This window comes from Artemia franciscana, chromosome 12, assembly GCF_032884065.1.
Source record: "Artemia franciscana chromosome 12, ASM3288406v1, whole genome shotgun sequence".
NCBI lineage: Eukaryota > Metazoa > Arthropoda > Branchiopoda > Anostraca > Artemiidae > Artemia > Artemia franciscana.
In genome coordinates this window covers 28405641-28424070 of record NC_088874.1, presented here as the reverse complement: position 1 = coordinate 28424070, position 18430 = coordinate 28405641, and the positions used below count along the sequence as shown (strand labels likewise).

Here is an 18430-nt window from a genome sequence, read left to right as displayed (position 1 = left end):
AATGAGTGTGAGGCTGGGAATTGGCATTAAATAAGAAATTTTCCACAAATTTGTCAGAATTTGTGACCTTTCGCAACCAATCCGGGGATTTTTGTGATTCTAACCAAATTTCTTAGAAAAGATTTGCACCAACAAACAAATTTTCAAAAAAAAACTACAGAATTTGTTAGTGAATTTCTCCGGCAAAAAGAAACATCTAAGAAACTATTTGGTGGATTGTTTGCAAATAAAACCAGATAGAAAAAAATAATAAAACCTATGGCATGAAAATAAAACTTGCTGTTTTGATTTTGGGAGAATTTGTGGAATTTTTAACAGTATTGAATTTCATTTTCTTTCTTTTTCTAGGTCTTAAATGATGTTCCAAATCTTGAAAAATGTATTTATTTAATTTCCTGCAAAATCATATTTTAACCAAATACTGGTAATAAATTTTATTTTTAAAATTGTATATTTCCTCATATCTACACAAACATGTTGCTTAAAATTATTGTGAGCAATAATCGAGAACATCTCAGCGGAAACGTGTCTTTTGTAGTGCATGAAACTGTACATTTCTGTTCCATATGGTTAGCTAAGGTACAAAAGCGGCATCCACACCAGATTTTGTCCCAAAAAAACGAATTTCAGCTTCATATGCTAATTACGCAATAAACTGAAGTATTCTACCGTTGTATTATTTCTTTGAGATAAAAATGCAGGCAGAAGAGGAAGGGCGCAGCTACCCTGACTCACAGAAAAATCTCATAATTTTCGAGACCTAATCACTAATCTCCTTGATTTTTGTCGTTAAGACTAAATTTATATATCCATCCAAAATTTAAGTCATTGCAGAAAAAAAATATTCCATATTATCTCTATCAGCATAATATTATCTCTATTTGTTACTCGTATATCAATATTCCCTTTCAAACAGTTCGTGATAACGAACGTAAGGAGCGACCCGGCTCAATAGTAACCAAAACTCTAAAAAATGGAATTTTGATACCAATAGCTACATCAAAAGAATCGCATTTTAATGCTGATTTTAAATATATAAGTTACATCAAGTTTAGTCTTACCCATCAAAAGTTACGAGCCTGAGAAAATTTGCGTTATTTAAGAAAATAGGGGGAAACACCCCCTAAAAGTCATAGAATCTTAACGAAAACCATCAGATTCAACGTGTCAGAGAACCCTATTGTAGAAGTTTCAAGCTTCTATCTACAAAATGTGGAATTTTGTATTTTTTGCCAGAAGGCAGATTACGGATGCGTGTTTATTTGTTGTTTTTTTTTTCCCCAGAGGTGATCGTATCGACCCAGTTGTCCTAGAATGTTGCGAGAGGAATCATTCTAACGTAAATGAAAAGTTCTAGTGCCCTTTTAAATGACCGAAAAAATTGGAGGGCACCTAGGCCCCCTCCCACGCTAAGTCAACGGATCAAAATTCTGAGATAGCCATTTTATTCAGCGTAGTCGAAAAACCTTATAACCATGTCTTTGGGGACGACTTACTTCCCCACAGTCCCCATGGGAGTGCTAAAAGTTACAAACTTTGACCAGTGCTTACATATAGTAATTGTTATTGGGAAGTGTACAGGCGTTTTCAGGATGATTTTTGGTTGGGGGGAGGGTTGAGAAGGAGGATATGCTGGGGGAACTTTCCATCGAGGAATTTGTCATGGGGGAAGAAAATTTTCATGAAGGGAGCGCAGGACTTACTAGCATTATTAAAAAAAAAACAATGAAAAAATAAATATGAAAAAGTTTTTTTCAGCTGGAAGTAAGGAGCAGCATTAAAACTTAAAACGAACAGAAATTATTACCCATATGAGGGGTTCATCTCCTCTAATACCTCGCTCTTTACGCTAAAGTGTTTTTAGTAATTTCGATTATTTATTCTACGGCTTTTGTGATTCAGGGGTCATTCTTAATGAATTTGGACAAAATTTAAGCTTTAGTGCAAAGAGCGAGGTACTGACGAGGGGGCGAACCCCCTCACATATATAATAAAAACATGAGAACACAAAAGTTCTTTACGTAAGCTAATCTATAAGTTACGTATATCTTTTACTAATAAAAAGATTCGTAAAAAATAAAAAGTTCTAGTTGCCTTTTTAATTAACCAAAAATCAGAGGGCAACTAGGCTTCCGCCACCGCCCTTTTTTCTCAAAATCATTCGATCAAAATTATGCGAAAGCCATTTAGCCAAAAAAAAAAAAAAAAAAAATACAAATATCGTTTTAATCGTTCCTCTGCGGAGAGCCAAAATCAAAACATGCATTGATTCAGAAATTAAATAAAAAAAAACAAGATTTTTTAACTGAAAGCAAGGAGCGACATTAAAACTTAAAACGAACAGAAATTACTTCGTATATGAAAGGGGCTGCTTCCTCATCAACGCCCCGCTCTTTACAATAAAGTTTTTTACTGTTTTAAAAAGAGGAGTTGAGAGAAAGAGTCAAACTTTAGCGTAAAGAGCGGGGCGTTGATGAGGAAGCGGCGCTTTCATATACAAAGTAATTTCTGTTCGTTTTAAGTTTTAATGTTGCTCCTTACTTTCAGTTAAAAAAAACTTGTTTTTTTTATTTAATGCAAACGAGCGACCAATCCGACCGACAAAGATTTACTCTATTTTCGCTGCTCCGCAGGTGTAAAAGAGATTGAAAGACGCAAATCCTAAGCAGCAAAGTTGCCGTTTTTTAACTTGGTTGCGCATTGAATTTTCAAATAGGCGTTTTTTTTGGAGAGAGAGGGGGGAATCGTTCATGGCGCTTTCGGTGCATTTTCACTTTTACAGCGGCGCAATTTTTAACCAGACATCTGGTAAAACTGCTAATCAGTAGATAACACCTGCTTGAGATACTTTTATAGACAAGGTAGAACTCTAGTTTATCTAAGTCACCTCATGGTTACACCTGCCAATAAAAAGCGAGGATTTGTGATTGATAAGCGTTTTTTTTTATTATTATTATTTAACGTCAACATTGTACTACAGAAAAAGCAAAATAAAATGACAAATAAAAGTTCGGTGCTTCTGGACGTGCTAGGACGATGAAAATTGGTAGGCGTGTTAGGGACCTGCACAAATTGACTTGATAAAGTTGTTTCCCCGATTCGACAATCTGGGGGGCTGAAGGGAGAGGAAAAATTAGAAAAAATGAGGTATTTTTAACTTACGAGTGGGTGATCTGATCTTAGTGAATTTTATATTTAGAAGGACCTCATGTCTCAGAGCTCTTATTTTAAATCCGACCGACATTAAGCCTTTGATTTTTCTTTTAAATAAATCTATTGATTCTTAGAATTTGTTAGAGCTCACATCATATGAGCTCTTAGCTCTTGTTAAAGAGAATATTGATATATGAGTAATGAATAGAGATAATATTGTGCTCATAGAGATAATATGGAACACTTTTTTTCTGCAATGACCAAAATTTTGTCATAACGACAAAAAATCAAGCAGATTATTGATTAGATCTCGAGAATGATGAAATGTTTCTTTGAGCCAGAGTAGTTACCCCCCCCCCTCTTCCTCTCCTACCAACGTGTTTATCTTAATGAAATAATACAACTGTAAACTACATTGATTTATTGTGTAAATTTAGCATATTAAGCTGAGATTCTTTTTTGGGACAAAATCTGGTGTGGATGCCGCTTTTGTACCTTAGCTAACCATATGGAACAGAAATGTGCAATTTCATGCTTTAGGCCTACACTACAAAAGACGTGTTTCCGCTGAGATGTTCTCGATTATCGCTCACAATAATTTTAAGCAACAAGTTTGTGTTGATATGAGGAAACATACAACTTTAAAAACAAAATCTATTACCAGAATGCTAATAAAAAGTAATAAAAAGCAAGGATTTATGAATAATAAGTGTTTTTTTATTTAACGTCAAAATTGTACTACAGAAAAGACAAAATGAAATGACAAGAAATTGGTTTGAAAGTAGCATCAGCACTAATTTACTCCCAACTACTGCATACTAAAACTATGTCTTTGTATTTTGCCAGATTCATCTTACAGATAGGAAAACTGCTATTACAAACTTTATCATTTCATAAAATTATGCCTAACTCTTGACTCTGATTGGTCAATTAAAATTTTTTATTTGATAGTAGGTCATGGCTCAACTCAAGAAATTACGTAGGGGTTACAGAATTGGCATTGCACTCGTGGGCGATTTTAATTTTATCAACAATTGTGACTCTATTTTGGTCCTGGTATCAGACTTCCACTTCAGAATGACAGTTAGATAACCCTTAACTTTTTAACAATAACTGAAAGAAGTATTAAAACATATTAATTTAACTGGACAAATATAGAAAATTTTTACTCAAAGCACTTTTCTAGCTACTTCTTAGCGTATTAAATTAACAAATCACAAAGAAGTCCACCCCCCACCTCAGACTAAGATCTCAACATAATATTTAGGGAAAAAATTCCTACACGTGCTACTTCTACATGTTTGCTAGTACTTACAGCAGAATTTAGCGATTTTCAGGCCTACCCTGGAATCTTAAATTCAGACAATACAGAGGACTTTGTTTAAACATAAACTCCCAAGACTTGCGGTCTACTACTACTTTTACTACCAAATCTGGGAACTCGTCGGAACCCTAAGTCAGGAGGCCAAAAGAGCAGCGCAAGCTCGTCCAGCCCAACACTTTCACATCTTAACCCTTTACTCCTGCTTATAGTTTTCCTACTTCCTATAAAAATTGCCTTTATAGATCTTCCCAGCTTAGTTCAAGACACCCTGCTTGTTTAACCCCAAACCCTAATCTTGTTTAACCCCAGCTGGATTGCCAAAAAATGTGATTATTTGCACACGTGACATTCGCAAAACGTGACACCACCTTCTCAACTATTCTTTTATCATAGCTCTAAACAGTAAGGTCGAAGTAAACTTCATAGATTTGGTTGTTTAATATATAGTCATTTCTTCTATATATAGTCACTTCTTCTCAATCATCTCTAGCGTATCTTTCTCAGCCTTTCGAATCGCCCTGTTTGACCACTGCCATTACGGAAGCTTCTATTCTCTTTATTCAAGTCATTCAGTCTTCCAACAAATTTTTTATATGTATCTTTGTTACGTCTTTACGAGTCAGGCTAAAATTATTGGAGGAGGGCTCAAAACCAGCGAAAAATTCCAATAGCAAAAAAGATCGTGTGTTTTGGCTAATCCTCATCCGGCGTCTCGACTTAGGGCTGCCAGCAAAGAAATTTGCTTTTCATTTACTTGCAAAGGTACGAAAAAAAAAATTAGAATTACCAAGCTCGAGTAATATTAACGAAAACCAATCGTTAGTCATGCTTGTGAAAACCCATATTTATTCTTTGACTCCTTCGATAATGTCCGTGTAATTTAACCCCCATTCACCTGAGCCCCACAAAAATCATTCCTTACTGAACTGAACCCCACAAAAATCAAACCTCATGCAATTCAATTCCTATTCAATTCAACCCCTACGCAACTTAACCCCCACTAAACTGAATTCTACAAAACTCAACCCTCATTCAGCTCGACTCTCATTCATTTCAATTCGAACTTAATTCAATCCTTACGCAGCTCAACCCTCATTTAGTTCAACTCCAAGCAACTCAGCCACCATTTAAATCTTAGGCTAAATTAGATTTGGAGTTGAATTAAATGGCAGTAGAATTAAAATAGAAGTTGAATTATATTAGGATTATGTTGCATGAGACATCAGCTGAGAGAGGTTGAGTGGCAGGAGTGTTGAGTTAAACAGGATTAAGATGCAAGAGGGTTTAGTTAGACGAGGTCCAGGTGCATAAGAACCTCCTTCAACTGCGTATATCTTAGTTTAAATTCTCTCTTATCAAGCTTCTGTTCCTTAGCCTTTTGTTTGCTCCCTCTCAAGTTGTTTTAAGGGAGCCTCTCATACAGCTTGGACAAGGCCTATCTCAGCTAAGTTGTTTCTTAATAGTTTTCTGGAGCCTCAGATTAGCCTCATAAGCAAACCTGTTCACAACTCTGCGTGTATCATGACCACCATTCTTTTGTAAAAAAATCTCTTAGTTTAACCTTTTCATTGGCTAACATCTTCTCTTCTTCCTCCTGTTTTGCTAGTTCTTTCTCAGTGTCTTCTTTTACTTTTATCGTTTTTTCACCTTTAGATATGCTTTGTAGCTTGAACTCGCACCATGGGTCAATGACGCTACACCGTTTGATATCTAAAGAAGTTCAGGTCAGTTTTTATCCTTAGCAGTCCGTGACACACATTCTAACGTTAAAGATCTTAGATTCCATACAGGCTATGTCTTTGGTAGCACTCTCGTCAACAACCAAGACACTTCAAAAAAGCCATTGAAAGAAGAGCATCAGTTAGAATTTAGGAAATGACAGAAAGAAACAATAAAAATAAATATAATCAATCCTCGTACGGTGAAAAGAAAAAAAAGACAGGAGAGCGATCTTGCATACTTTTTGCGACCGGAAACATAGATTGTTGCTCTATTTCACGTTCTGAGCTCACCTAAAAAGAGCAAAAATCAGATTTTTTCTCATGTATCTCCGAATTGATGGCCATTTTTATCTGATTGGCCGAATTTCTGACCTTTTCAACAAGATCGGACTAGGTGGAAGCCCTGTTACTGCAACCACCATCCTTACTAATAATAATACCTAGACAAATAAAGATATCCCCTTGGTCAATTCTCTCGTTACCAAACATCACCTCTTTATCCTTATTAATTTAACTAATTTAATTAATTTAACTCTTACTAATTTAAGCACCTTGCTGTTTTCAACATTAATTTTCAAACCTATTACCTTACCCCAAACCCTCAAAAGTTCTAAAAAACTTATTTATTTCGCAGAAATTGATAGCTATAGCACTGAAATTATTTTCCTAACCTAAGTCTAGGAGAATGTAATACTGCGTTAGAATGTTTACTGCGTTTCTACGGACAAAGTCCATCGGAACAGTCCATAAAAACGCGGACGAGACACAACAAAGCTTAACTCCAGATTTTAGACCAAATCAACCAACAAAAATAATCAATAAAATGGTGAAAATATGACACAAACAGATACTGAAACTTTTTATACTGGAATTATTACATCAATTAAGCGTTCAGACCAGCCACTAGATGGCATATAATTTTTGTTTCATACTTAGTTTTCACTTTACCCCAGAATTATATACAATCATTGAATAGTGGGTCAATAACACACCTGGCTCATGATGATTTGGAAAATCCCCATTCCCGTTCTGCTCTTTGGTTGAATATCCCCTTTGAATATTATTAAGCTTCTCTAGCTCCTCTGGGTGTACTCCATTTAGTCCTCCGCGCCTCATTTTCTATATATCTGGAAGAAAACGTAATATAAAAATATGTATCTTAACAGGAAATAGAAAATTGTCTAAGGACTTTTATAGACACATATAGTTTTCAGTAAAGTGCAAACAACACAGTAAGTTTTAGATTTGTACATTTAGGGAAGGGGGCAGTAATCCAACTCTTATTAGTAGGGAGTTTTGTTCGTTTTAAGTTTGATTTGGGTACTTAACCTAAGTTTTACTCGTTTTCAGAATTATTTATTCATTTATATTAGTACTTATTGTAATTTCTGGCCGTTTTGAGTTTGGATTATTATAGGAATTTATTTTTACTGGTCTTAAGTTTAACATGGCTCTTTAAAATCCTTTGAAAAAAGTGATTTTATTTTATGTTCTATGTTAGTTTGGGGCAACTAACCCCTCCTCCCAAGCCAACCATTTCCCCAAACAAATCCATTCAAAATTTTGGGATAGCCATTTTGTTCAACGTAATTGAAAGGTTTGGAAATTATATCTTTGAGGATGGCGATACAGTGTTGGTTTTCTTCTAGGTTCTTGAACTCTTCTCTCTCTTCAGAAATACTTACCTTTCTGATGTGATTATTATTCACCGTTATAAAGCCTGGAAGCATCTATCAACCTTCAGGTTTACATTTGTCTTTTTGTCCCATTAGTTTTTAGTTATATTAGATACTCCAAGTGACTTATTATATATTTGTGTTTACGTCCGACAAGCAAAAGCTTCTTTTTTTTCGGACACCCAAGCGAGCGTATCTTCAATCTAAAACTACGTTTCAGCCAAATATGATTTGATTCCAATAAGACAGATGCTAACGCCGTATTCCGCAAAAAAGACGTATGTCAACAAACTCGCTTTTTGAGTATTCAGCAATTAAATGAAGCGGTCTATCATATCTAACTAACTAAGACAGATTTTGCTTACAAATATTGACGTTTCTAAGGAAAGATATGGCTTTTCTGTTAAGGAGTGAGATCAATTTAACTTTGAAATATGTATAGAAGAAAAGAAGGAAATAAAAGCACCAGCAATTGGCATGCATTATTGATAAGAACAACAGTATAAATAACACTACTTATCCGAAACATGCACAGGGTGACAGGGGCTCGGTGTTTGAACCCCCTCTGAAATCCTAAATTTCTCCAAAATTCAGGACAACTATTATTCTTATTGTCAAATTTTAGATAACCATTTTGTTAAAAATAGTTTAAAGGTCAGATAAGACAAGCTCCATTGTCAACTTAACCCCCAAGAGCCCAGGGACAGGCGTTGTAAGTTAAAGTCTGGGGGCATATGTCGTTCTTATGGTGGGGATGCTCGTATAAACTTCGGAGAGGGCTCATTTGATTGGAAACTGAAAGTTCTAGTCCACTTTTAAAAGTCAAAGGGATCCGAGGGCAACTAGCCCCCCTAGCCTTTTTTCCCCCAAACCCATCTGATACAAATTTTGAGATAACCATATTTTTTAAAATAGTTCAAACATCAGATAACAAAACTCTGGGGTTGACACAACCCTCCAGAGCCCGGGGGCAAGTGTTTTAAGTTATGCCCCAGAGGCGTATAAGGTTTTTATGTAAGGGGTGGTCGTATAAACTTCGAAGGTGGTTCATTTAATTAGAAATTCAAAGTTCTACTTCACTTTTAAAAGTCAAAAGAGATCCGAGTCAACCTTCGGAGGGGACTTATTTGATTGTAAATCAGAATTTATAGTGCCCTTCTCAAGAGTCAAAAGTGAGCTTTTCTCTTAACCGCTCCTGGATTATTGGGTAGAGCTATCCTAGGAATACAGTTTTTCTTGATCATAAGGCCAAAGACCAAAACGTAAGGCCAACTTTTAAGAGTGGAGACTGGCGTCGAATATTTCACTAGTATCGAAAAAAAAATAAACAGCACCATCTGGCATTTGACGGTTTTCAACCTTATTTTAGTTACCTTAAACTACTGAATACTTGTCTTCTTTGGTACTTTAAATTGTAGGGGAGGGTAAAAAAAGAAGATCATCTATCAACTATCTAGTGGTGACAATCTATCGCCAGTAGGCCTACCAGCTTTAAGTCAAGTAGCCTACTAAACCTGGTTACATTTTTCCAATAATAAGAAAGAAAATGAAATTGATAGTAAGTATTATCAAGTAATTCAGGAAAAATTGTAATTTCAAGAAGGAGGGGAGAGCCCGTAGCCCCTTGCGTACGTCCTGCGTACGTAGCCTACCTGCTTTTTATGAACAGACCTCTATAAATCTGACCAGCAAAAGTAGAAACCATAGACACGTGACTCTCAACCTGGGGTGCAGACCCCACCGGCGGGGCATGACAACGTTTTGGTTGGTCATGGGCAAGACGTACTTCCTTCGGCTGACTATACTTTAGAGCCTTAATTTTGAAGAAAAGAACAGTTTTCATAAGAATGACGTCACATTCCAATGCATTTAAAGAGCAAAAAAGATACATGGAGTAATGCGATGACGTTATACATTGTATAGCTCAGACAATATTTTTCATTAGTATAAAAAATGCCTAGAGAACGACGACCGAAAACAAGATACCAAGTTAATGACCTTTTATACTTCAGTCAGGTGAATATGTGTAAAATTTTGAATAAGGAAATTTAAACATCATGAGGGGGACATCAGGATTTTAGAAATGTCTAGGTGGGGTATGGCCCAAAATCAGTTGGGAGCCACTGCCCTAGACGAATTTCAGGAGCACAATGACTCAATATTTTTCAAACTAATATTTGACAAATATTTTGCTCAAATTAGTAAATTTACAAACGCAAAATTTTATAAATTTAATCAAATTTAGTAAAATTGTTAAATATGCTAGAAGTTATTTTGTTAATAGTACAGATGTTACGTAATGATTTTGTAAAATTAATAAACCACCTCATTTTAATATTTAAGAATATTAACATTACAAATCTGCTAATTTCGCAAAAAAATAACAAAAAAAACAGCACCTACAGTAAAATATAGTTATTTTGCTTTGACAGTTAGCACAATGGATAAATCGACATTTAGTAACTACTAATTAAAAAGAAGTACTAAATAATTGTTACATCGTACTCGAGACACATTCAAGATTGCCATTTCACAAAACCTGGAAAGAGGCCAAAACAACCTGACACTTCATAAAATATGCATTCCAAAATCATAGAAGAGACATTACCAACTTGAGCAGTCTAGCCTTGTCTAGAATTACAACCTCAAAACTTCAGTAGAATAAAATCCGACATGCATATTCTTCACGAAAAATATCTAAATTGATTTTAAAAAAGAAAAAATAAACTTTTATAAAAATATAAATTCCAAAAAAATAAATATGAACTCTTTTTTAAAAAGGACCTAATAAACTCTTAGAAAAAATAGATTCTTATCAACACCTAAACTCTCAGAAAAGGTAACATAAACTATTATTTAAAATAAAGAACAAACCCTTAGAAATATATAAACTCTTTTTAGAAAAAAATAAACTCTTTGAAAAAGTGATATAAACTCCTATTAAAAAAAACTCTAAAAAATATATAAACTCTTAGAAAAAAGCAAAAAAATCTTATTAAAAAAAAGAGTTTGAAACCGAAAACGCCCATTCTTAAATTTACGACGTGTTTTCGCAAGTTAGACAAGTTTATTTCGACTCAAAAACTTCAAAAATATGCAAGATGTACTTTTCAATCGAGGACCGTCACCTAGTGTGCATCTCGGAGCACCACGTGTGCACGTAATTCCACCACACATGACACAATTCCGCCATGATTGGCAAGCACCAACTGGTGGACACGACTTCTCAAATTCAGCGACCCTCGTTTTAATTAAGGCGGGGCTGAATCGTTGTCTGAATTATTTTTAAGAAGGTTTTATTTTCACATCTTAGCCGCAGTCATACTAATTAGACTAAGATTGAATCAAAAATCAGGGTATAAAAAATCCACGCCACGAGACCAATAAAATAGTTGTAATTGGACGAAAGACTTGTAAGAGTTTGTAAATAAATTGCTTCCGAATTCATGTACATTATCAACGCGATAAGTAGTTATTGTATTAACACGAGGTTTCCAAAACTGCATTTTTCACATTCCAGATTGAATTTTGTAAAATGGAAAAAATTACAGAGAAGTGTCGTTTCTAAAAAAAGCTAATTTTCGTTTGGAGAAATTGAATATGACATATGTACATTTACGCAGACTTGTTTCAAAATACCATTAACGTTAGAACAACTCATAAACAATACTTACAAACAGTATAAAATAATACAGACGCAGTTGTGGCGTCAATTTCGAATATTTAGGAGGGAGGGGGGGGGGTCAAAACCGATTTTTTAATATCTAAAGGTGTTTTTCATTTTTCGGTTTTTCAAAAGAAAAAGAAAAAGTAATTTTTTAATGAAAATACCCCAGAAAAGGTATTTTTTTAAAATCTAGAGGGATCTAGGGGGTCAATAAGCGGAGAAGGCCCCTCCTCCCTAATTGACCCACTCTATATACGGTAGTTTTCACTATTTAATCAAAAACATCGTTAGTCATAAGGTTGCTATAAAAAATAATGCCACAAAAATAAAATTTCTTTGATAAAAAAAGAAATCTTTTGAATTTCTTTTCGATTAAATTTCCTTTTATCACATCTCTTTAGCCTTATTCACAAACGGTTATGTTTATTAGGCACTTTGAAAGCACGGATATGTTCAATATAAGTGCAGCAGTATTTTTTTTCTTTTGGTGGGGCGACAATTGTAAAGCACGATTCTTCTCTTTCAAAATAAGTTCCAAGTTCCCCTTTTAATCTTCTATTTTCTTTTAATCTTACAAGTGTACTTTTTTTTAACTAGGGTAAAAAAAAGATTCTAAATCTATTTATTCGAAAAGGCCCGAGGCTTGTGGGAATTTATATATATATATATATATATATATATATATATATATATATATATATATATATATATATATATATATATATGTATGTATTTTTTGAATTTGCCCCAACCCCCATAAAAACGTTTTCTGTGTACGTACTCGAAAACTCTCGGAACTTTATAGATACGGCTTTTTTAAACTGAAAAAGTACCCCTTTCGCAAAAAACGTAAAATGACTTCGAATATTCGGATGGAAATCAATAGAATTTTCTGAATATTTGGAGATAGAATAAATGGAGAATGAATTTATCTCAATTCTTCCACGAGTACAAGTTTTCCTTTTCTTTTTCGTGTATGTTGTCGGGCGGGCTTTTCGTTGCTATTCTTTAGTATTTGTTAAAACTCAGTTAAGGACCTTTCACAATGAGATTCAATCAATACCTGGACTTAGCTAGCACTAATTTGAGCCAATCAGATTTTTCACAGAATTTTCTGAGTGGCTCAAATTAGCGCCAGCTAAATCTTAGTATTAGTAAAATCCCATTGTGAATGGGCCTTTAAAACGTACGCAGCGATCCTAGTAAATAACAATTTAGCTAACTCCATTAAACACATTAAAATTCAGTATTAAAATGCAATTCTTTTGATGTAAATATTGGTATAAAAATTCCGTTTTTTAGAGTTTCGGTTACTATTGGGCCGGGTCGCTCCTTACTACAGTTCAACACATTAAAAATCAGCATTAAAATGCAATTCCTTTGATGTAACTATTGGTATAAAAATTCCGTTTTTAAAGTTTAGGTTACTATTGAGCCGGGTCGCTCCTTACTACAGTTCGTTACCATCAACTGTTGATAACAATTTACCTCACTCCATTAAACACACTTTCGAGAATTTCAGCTAAAAAATTTACACTCGGCTTCACCTATATATGCTTGCCCTCCTTGTAGGAAAGAAGACGAGATCTTAATTCGTAGGCTGGGGATAAGACAGTTTAAGGTACTTTAAACATTCTCAAGGATTACGCTGTGAAAGATCCGACAGAAACAGGTTTGCCTCTCAGGGATCGGTTATGATTTGCTTATTTTGAGTGATAAAAACTACGACGTATGTATATTTTAATTAAACATTTAAGGCCTAGCCAAAGTCCAAGCATTTTACTCCCTAGTAAATTCTTTTTCTTAGGAGGCAACTCGGTCAAATACAAAGGTATCAGTTTTCTTCGTTGCTTCAACTATACACACATAAGAAGGTTGAACTTAAGGGGTTTCTCACTCAAAACTACGATTAGCCGCGGGCTATCCTTAGCAATTCTTTTTGTAATTATTTATACAATACAACTTTTATATGTATTTATTAACCAGCAGTTTAATGTCTGCACGCTACTTATTCTCTAGACTCTGTTTAAACAGGTTACAACTAACTAATACTGAACAATCCGAATGGTTAGTCCCTTGGTGTAATTTATGCATTCTCACGCGCTCCTATTACAGGTGGATCTAGTCTTTTGAGTGGGATTTTTGACTTCGGAACACAAATATGCAAAGTATTTGAAGGAACTGGAGCCAGGAGGTATATATTATAGAAATAAGTTTCTGGTTGTTGAATAGAAAGTTTTTTGCTCTATTTATTGATACCCCACAACAATAGTGTCAAGTATAGCAATCTAGAATGCAAACCCGAAACATGTTTTATAATTATTTTGGAATTATAAAAAAAAATAATTGTCGGCTTTAAGATTTGATTAGATCAAAATATGCACCAGATTTTTCTATTTCTAATGACATAAAACCGCCGAAATCACTAATTCAGGAACGTCAGGCAAACTCCAAATGTTTAACATGGGAGGTATAGGAAGATTCCTTGAGAGTGCGTCGTACCTTAATATAAAAAGGTGGTTAGGGGTTAGGTATTTATAGGTAGAACGCGTAATGCGTTCTACGTGGCCTGCTTTCCACAATTTTTTACGTAATTTCCATAATTTTGTTTCTACAGTATTATATCATCATCATGTTTTGATATATTTCATTAGGATTAACCTAACTTCACTTCTTGGGCGTACTTCGTTCAACAGACAAGTACCCAATATAAAAATAATTATTCTAAAGGCACATTCAAATGATATTCTACAAATATCGAGATTTGACTACCAATAATTTGAATCAATCAGATTTTTCATAGAATTGTCTGGTTTGCTCAAAAATCCTATGAAAATTTTTAATTGGCTTATATTAGTGCTAGCGAAATATCGGTAGGCCTATTAGTAAAATCTTATTGTGAATGGAGCATTAGAAAGATAAACAAGGCTAAAGAGAAAAATATTTACACGCCTATGAATATTATGGCCTTTAATATACCCTCTTAAAATTTTTAAAAATTCCTCTGAAGATCTATACAGTCGCGCTTTCACTAGGAAAATTATTGAACAAACACTCGAGTTCTAGAAATTATAGTCCAAAACACAGGAATGCATAAAATATTTGTATTCTAAATAAATACAATTTGACTGTATCTGCGAAGTTCTGATGCCTGGCCCTACAGTAGTGAAGACTATGGAACCATATCTCTGTCCTGGGTTATGACCTGCCAATTTAAGCTGCGTTTTTGGAGGAACTTGAATTCTGAAATAAATAGCACTCATAGAGTGAGAAAGAGGGAAAGGCTTCAACTCCCCCCTCCCACTAGAAGGCCTAAACTACACAATATTCGATTTGTATACCTAGGTAGTAACACGGAATTTTTTGCATTAAATTTAATATAGGCCTTTGCTTATTGACGGTAAGCTAGTAAATCTACTAGAAAATTCTTTAAAACCGGAAAGTTTCATGGCAAGACCTAGGTCTAAATAATTAAATTACCCGCAGAGAATTAATATTCCGGATTAATTATTTTTTTGATTTTTTTTTTCGCTGTTCGAATCATCTGTACATGTCTATTAAAGAAAATCAGAATAAATTGTAATTTAGCCTCTAGCCGTCCTTTTTTCTTCTTTTTAACAGGCAGCAGGTAGAAAATGTCTACGCTAAGGGCTACTGAGAAGTAAACATGTCAAGTTTGCATGCAACCCCACAACACTTTACCCCTGCCCCCTTCCCCTTATCTGTAAATATAAGGCCCAAATTATATATTTCCTATGTATTCTGCAACCCATCACTCTTGTTTTTCCGTTTCTTGGTTTCGTTAAAGTTGAACCAATTAATGGGTACGTGGATTAATACACGAGAGACGCATTGGGAGAATACATGGGAATACATAGCCTAGCTTCGGCTATATTTAAACATTGGGGGGATTGGGGGTGAATTATTAAACGAAGCTGTATGTAAAATATGATAGGCTAGCTACAATTATTCTGCATATTATGAAGTAAGAATAGTTTTCTTAACATGCTTCCTTCTCAATAGCCCATAATCTCAATAGCAACCTTCACCCAGCGGACAAATATGGAAGAAACATGAACCACCCCGAAATGCCAGAATTTTACAATCCTCCTCCATAATTTTTTTTCTATTTTTTTATAATCTATTTTTTGTTTCAAATAATCCGCATGTATAGCTTTTATTTTTTCTATTCAAACTTTAAGCCTTCAAAATTACTTTTTGTGTAAGTACCATAGAAAGAAGTTTAACTCTTTCAAAAAATGGACATAAGCTCTAAAGTAGGCTATGTTCTTCAAATCCAAAGCCCTAAGTAATCTTAGCTGCAATCTTCCTAAAATCACTATCATCAATGAAAATAAACGGTAAAATTCTAGTTGATTGACTTTTGGCTATCTTGGAAAGGGGTTAGGTTAGGAAAATGAAACTTTAGGGATGAGTCTACAGGTTAAATTATGTCCCGGGAAGGTATTTTGAAGTACCCACCTCCACTCCTTCTCCCTCTAGAGGGCCCTGAAATTTGCCTACATGACATGTCTCTATACCTATTGAAATTTTGACAAAACAACATTTTACCTTAATTTTCAGTTACCAGTTGCTTTTTCTCTGTCTTTAGTTAAGAAAATGCAATTCCTGTTATTTGAGTAGAATTCTGAGCCATGTCAATGGTTTTTTTTTGCAAAATTTAGGAATCGTATTGTCATATCTTTGAAACCTTATAAACTGGGACTGAGCAAAGTCGTGAAGCTGAAAATAATTTAGTTGGACTTCATTCAAGCAGAATATTTATTTTGCAAGGTTTCACTTTTAAACACATATTTTTAAAGATCATCAAAGGTCAGGGCCCTCTAGAAGGAGAAGGAGCAGAGGAGGGTACTGCAAAGTACCTTCCCGGGACATACTTTAGCCTTTAGACTCATCCCTGAAAGTTTCATTTTCCTAACCTAACCCCTTTCTGAGATAGCCAGAAGTCAATCAACTAGAATTACCGAAATAAACTTACCGAAATAAACAATCTGTCAAACGATATATGCTAACACACAAACAAATAGTATACGATTTTTGTTACTAATATCAATGTATTGCTTTGAATGCGAATTTAAATTTGAAACATGCTAGTTCTGTCTCCTTACAAATTCTTAGCAGTTGCATCAGCCAGTTTCTCCGCGTCAGCGCCCACCATTCAGACAGACAAGGTAATTTGTAATAATACTACTGATCTATTTAGGTGGAAAAGAGAACAGAGACTTCCGGTATAAGTCTTATAATAGGCATATTCCTGACGCAGTACCCCCAAAAGGAACAAGTATACAAAATTTTTCTGAAGAAGCTTCGTTTTCCAAGAGCTGTTATTCTTTCAGAATTTTACGAAGTTTTCCTCGGTTAAAGGGTAAGACGAGCAGGGGCTTCAATGTGGGAGGGGATGATTGCCAACCTAGATTTTAAAAAAGATTTTTTTGGGTATTGTTATTAGAATATATCTTTTTTGGTGTTTTCATTAAAAATCGATTTAAACATTAAAAAGCCACCTCTAGATTCTGAGAATGTGTTTCACCCAACATTTTTGGCATTTCTGCCCCTGGAGAATATTGCAAATAACTGGCCTGTCTCCCTCCATTAGCGGGTTATTTCCTCCCTCACTTAGCTAATTATGAAATTTACTAACACTGCTTTATGGTAATGGCACAAATTAAAATTTCAAGAAAGTCACGATTTAATTCTCTTTTGCCATTCCGTTCCTTAAAAAAAAATATATATTCAAAAAACACAATTTTCCAAACAAACAACCTGTATTTTCTTCTTCTATTTCTTCTTTATCGCACAAAAATATATTTATGTTTGCAAAAAAAAAGGAAAAAAGATAAATAAGGTTTAGACCTGGAGCATCAAAATTAGTAAAAATATTAATAAAAAGATTAATAAAAATTAGTAGTACCATCACTTAAAATTGACTAAAAACAAAAAATGGAGCACCCCAGAAGAATCGTATTAACATTTTGGCTGGTCCGGTATACTCGCCATATACACAAGGGGGTTTAGAATCACAGCCATCCCCTTGGAACTTTGCAGTTTTTAGGATTTACCCACACTTTCCTAAAACCCTCATACAAACGCAAATTAGGACAGTTCAATGTTCGAGAATTTTTGTAACTGGAGTGCACTTGCATGTGGCGGGGGCCTTCAGTCGAAGCGGGTAATGTCCAAAGATTAATTCTCTGTAATACACAAAGAAAGATTTACAATCGTTTCAGGATCAAAGTTACAATATTCGATCAAAGTGACAATTATTACAATTTATGACATTTAATGGAATGGGGCAAATCTTATCTCGACAATTTAACAAACTAAACCATAGTGGACTTTAAACCTCAATCCCCATTTTAAAATCCCTACTACAAACACAGTAGCGTCAATTCAGAAAGATATAGGGAGGGGACAAAGTGATTTTCAAAATATTAGGGGGTAATTTTGCGGTTTTCTCAGTTTTTCATTAAAAATGTCTTCGAAAAGGCATTTTACAAGGAAATTCCAAGAAAAGATATTTCTAGGGGCAAAAGAATCAAGACGGCGAAAAATACTCCCCCAATTGATCCCACTGCTCACATCCTTTTTAAATTCACTTTTTTCCTAAAAAAAGAAAGTTTGTTGTCTCTTCTAAATTTATGGAATTTCTTGGTTTAAATGTTTAATAATCGAAATTTATGGAATTTCTTGGAATAAATTGGTTTAAACTTATGCATATCAATAAAGTTTGCAGTTCAAATATTTTGATAACCAATTTTTAAATAAAAAGACCTTCATTTGCCCATTAACTACATTTGTTATATTCAAATGATTATAAAACTTTACTGGGAAGAGCTTTAGGTGAAGAGGGGAGATCCTTCCGCATTGT

The 18430-nt window shown here is 34.4% G+C and overlaps 1 protein-coding gene across 2 annotated transcripts in view; it reads right to left on the bottom strand.

Annotated features, from left to right (window-relative positions):
• The window catches only part of LOC136033955 (Y+L amino acid transporter 2-like), a 75925-nt gene that overhangs the window by 47508 nt on the left and 9987 nt on the right, over positions 1 to 18430 (bottom strand). Inside the window, exons 1-2 of one of the 2 annotated variants that reach the window (XM_065714980.1) lie at positions 16541 to 16679; positions 7191 to 7325 (exon numbers count right to left, since the gene is read on the bottom strand). In XM_065714980.1, the coding sequence (XP_065571052.1) occupies positions 7191 to 7314 (124 nt within the window). In that variant the 5' untranslated portion in view covers positions 7315 to 7325; positions 16541 to 16679. Of the gene's footprint in view, positions 1 to 7190; positions 7326 to 16540; positions 16680 to 18430 lie in introns of those variants that run through there. The other variant, XM_065714981.1, reaches the window with a different exon arrangement.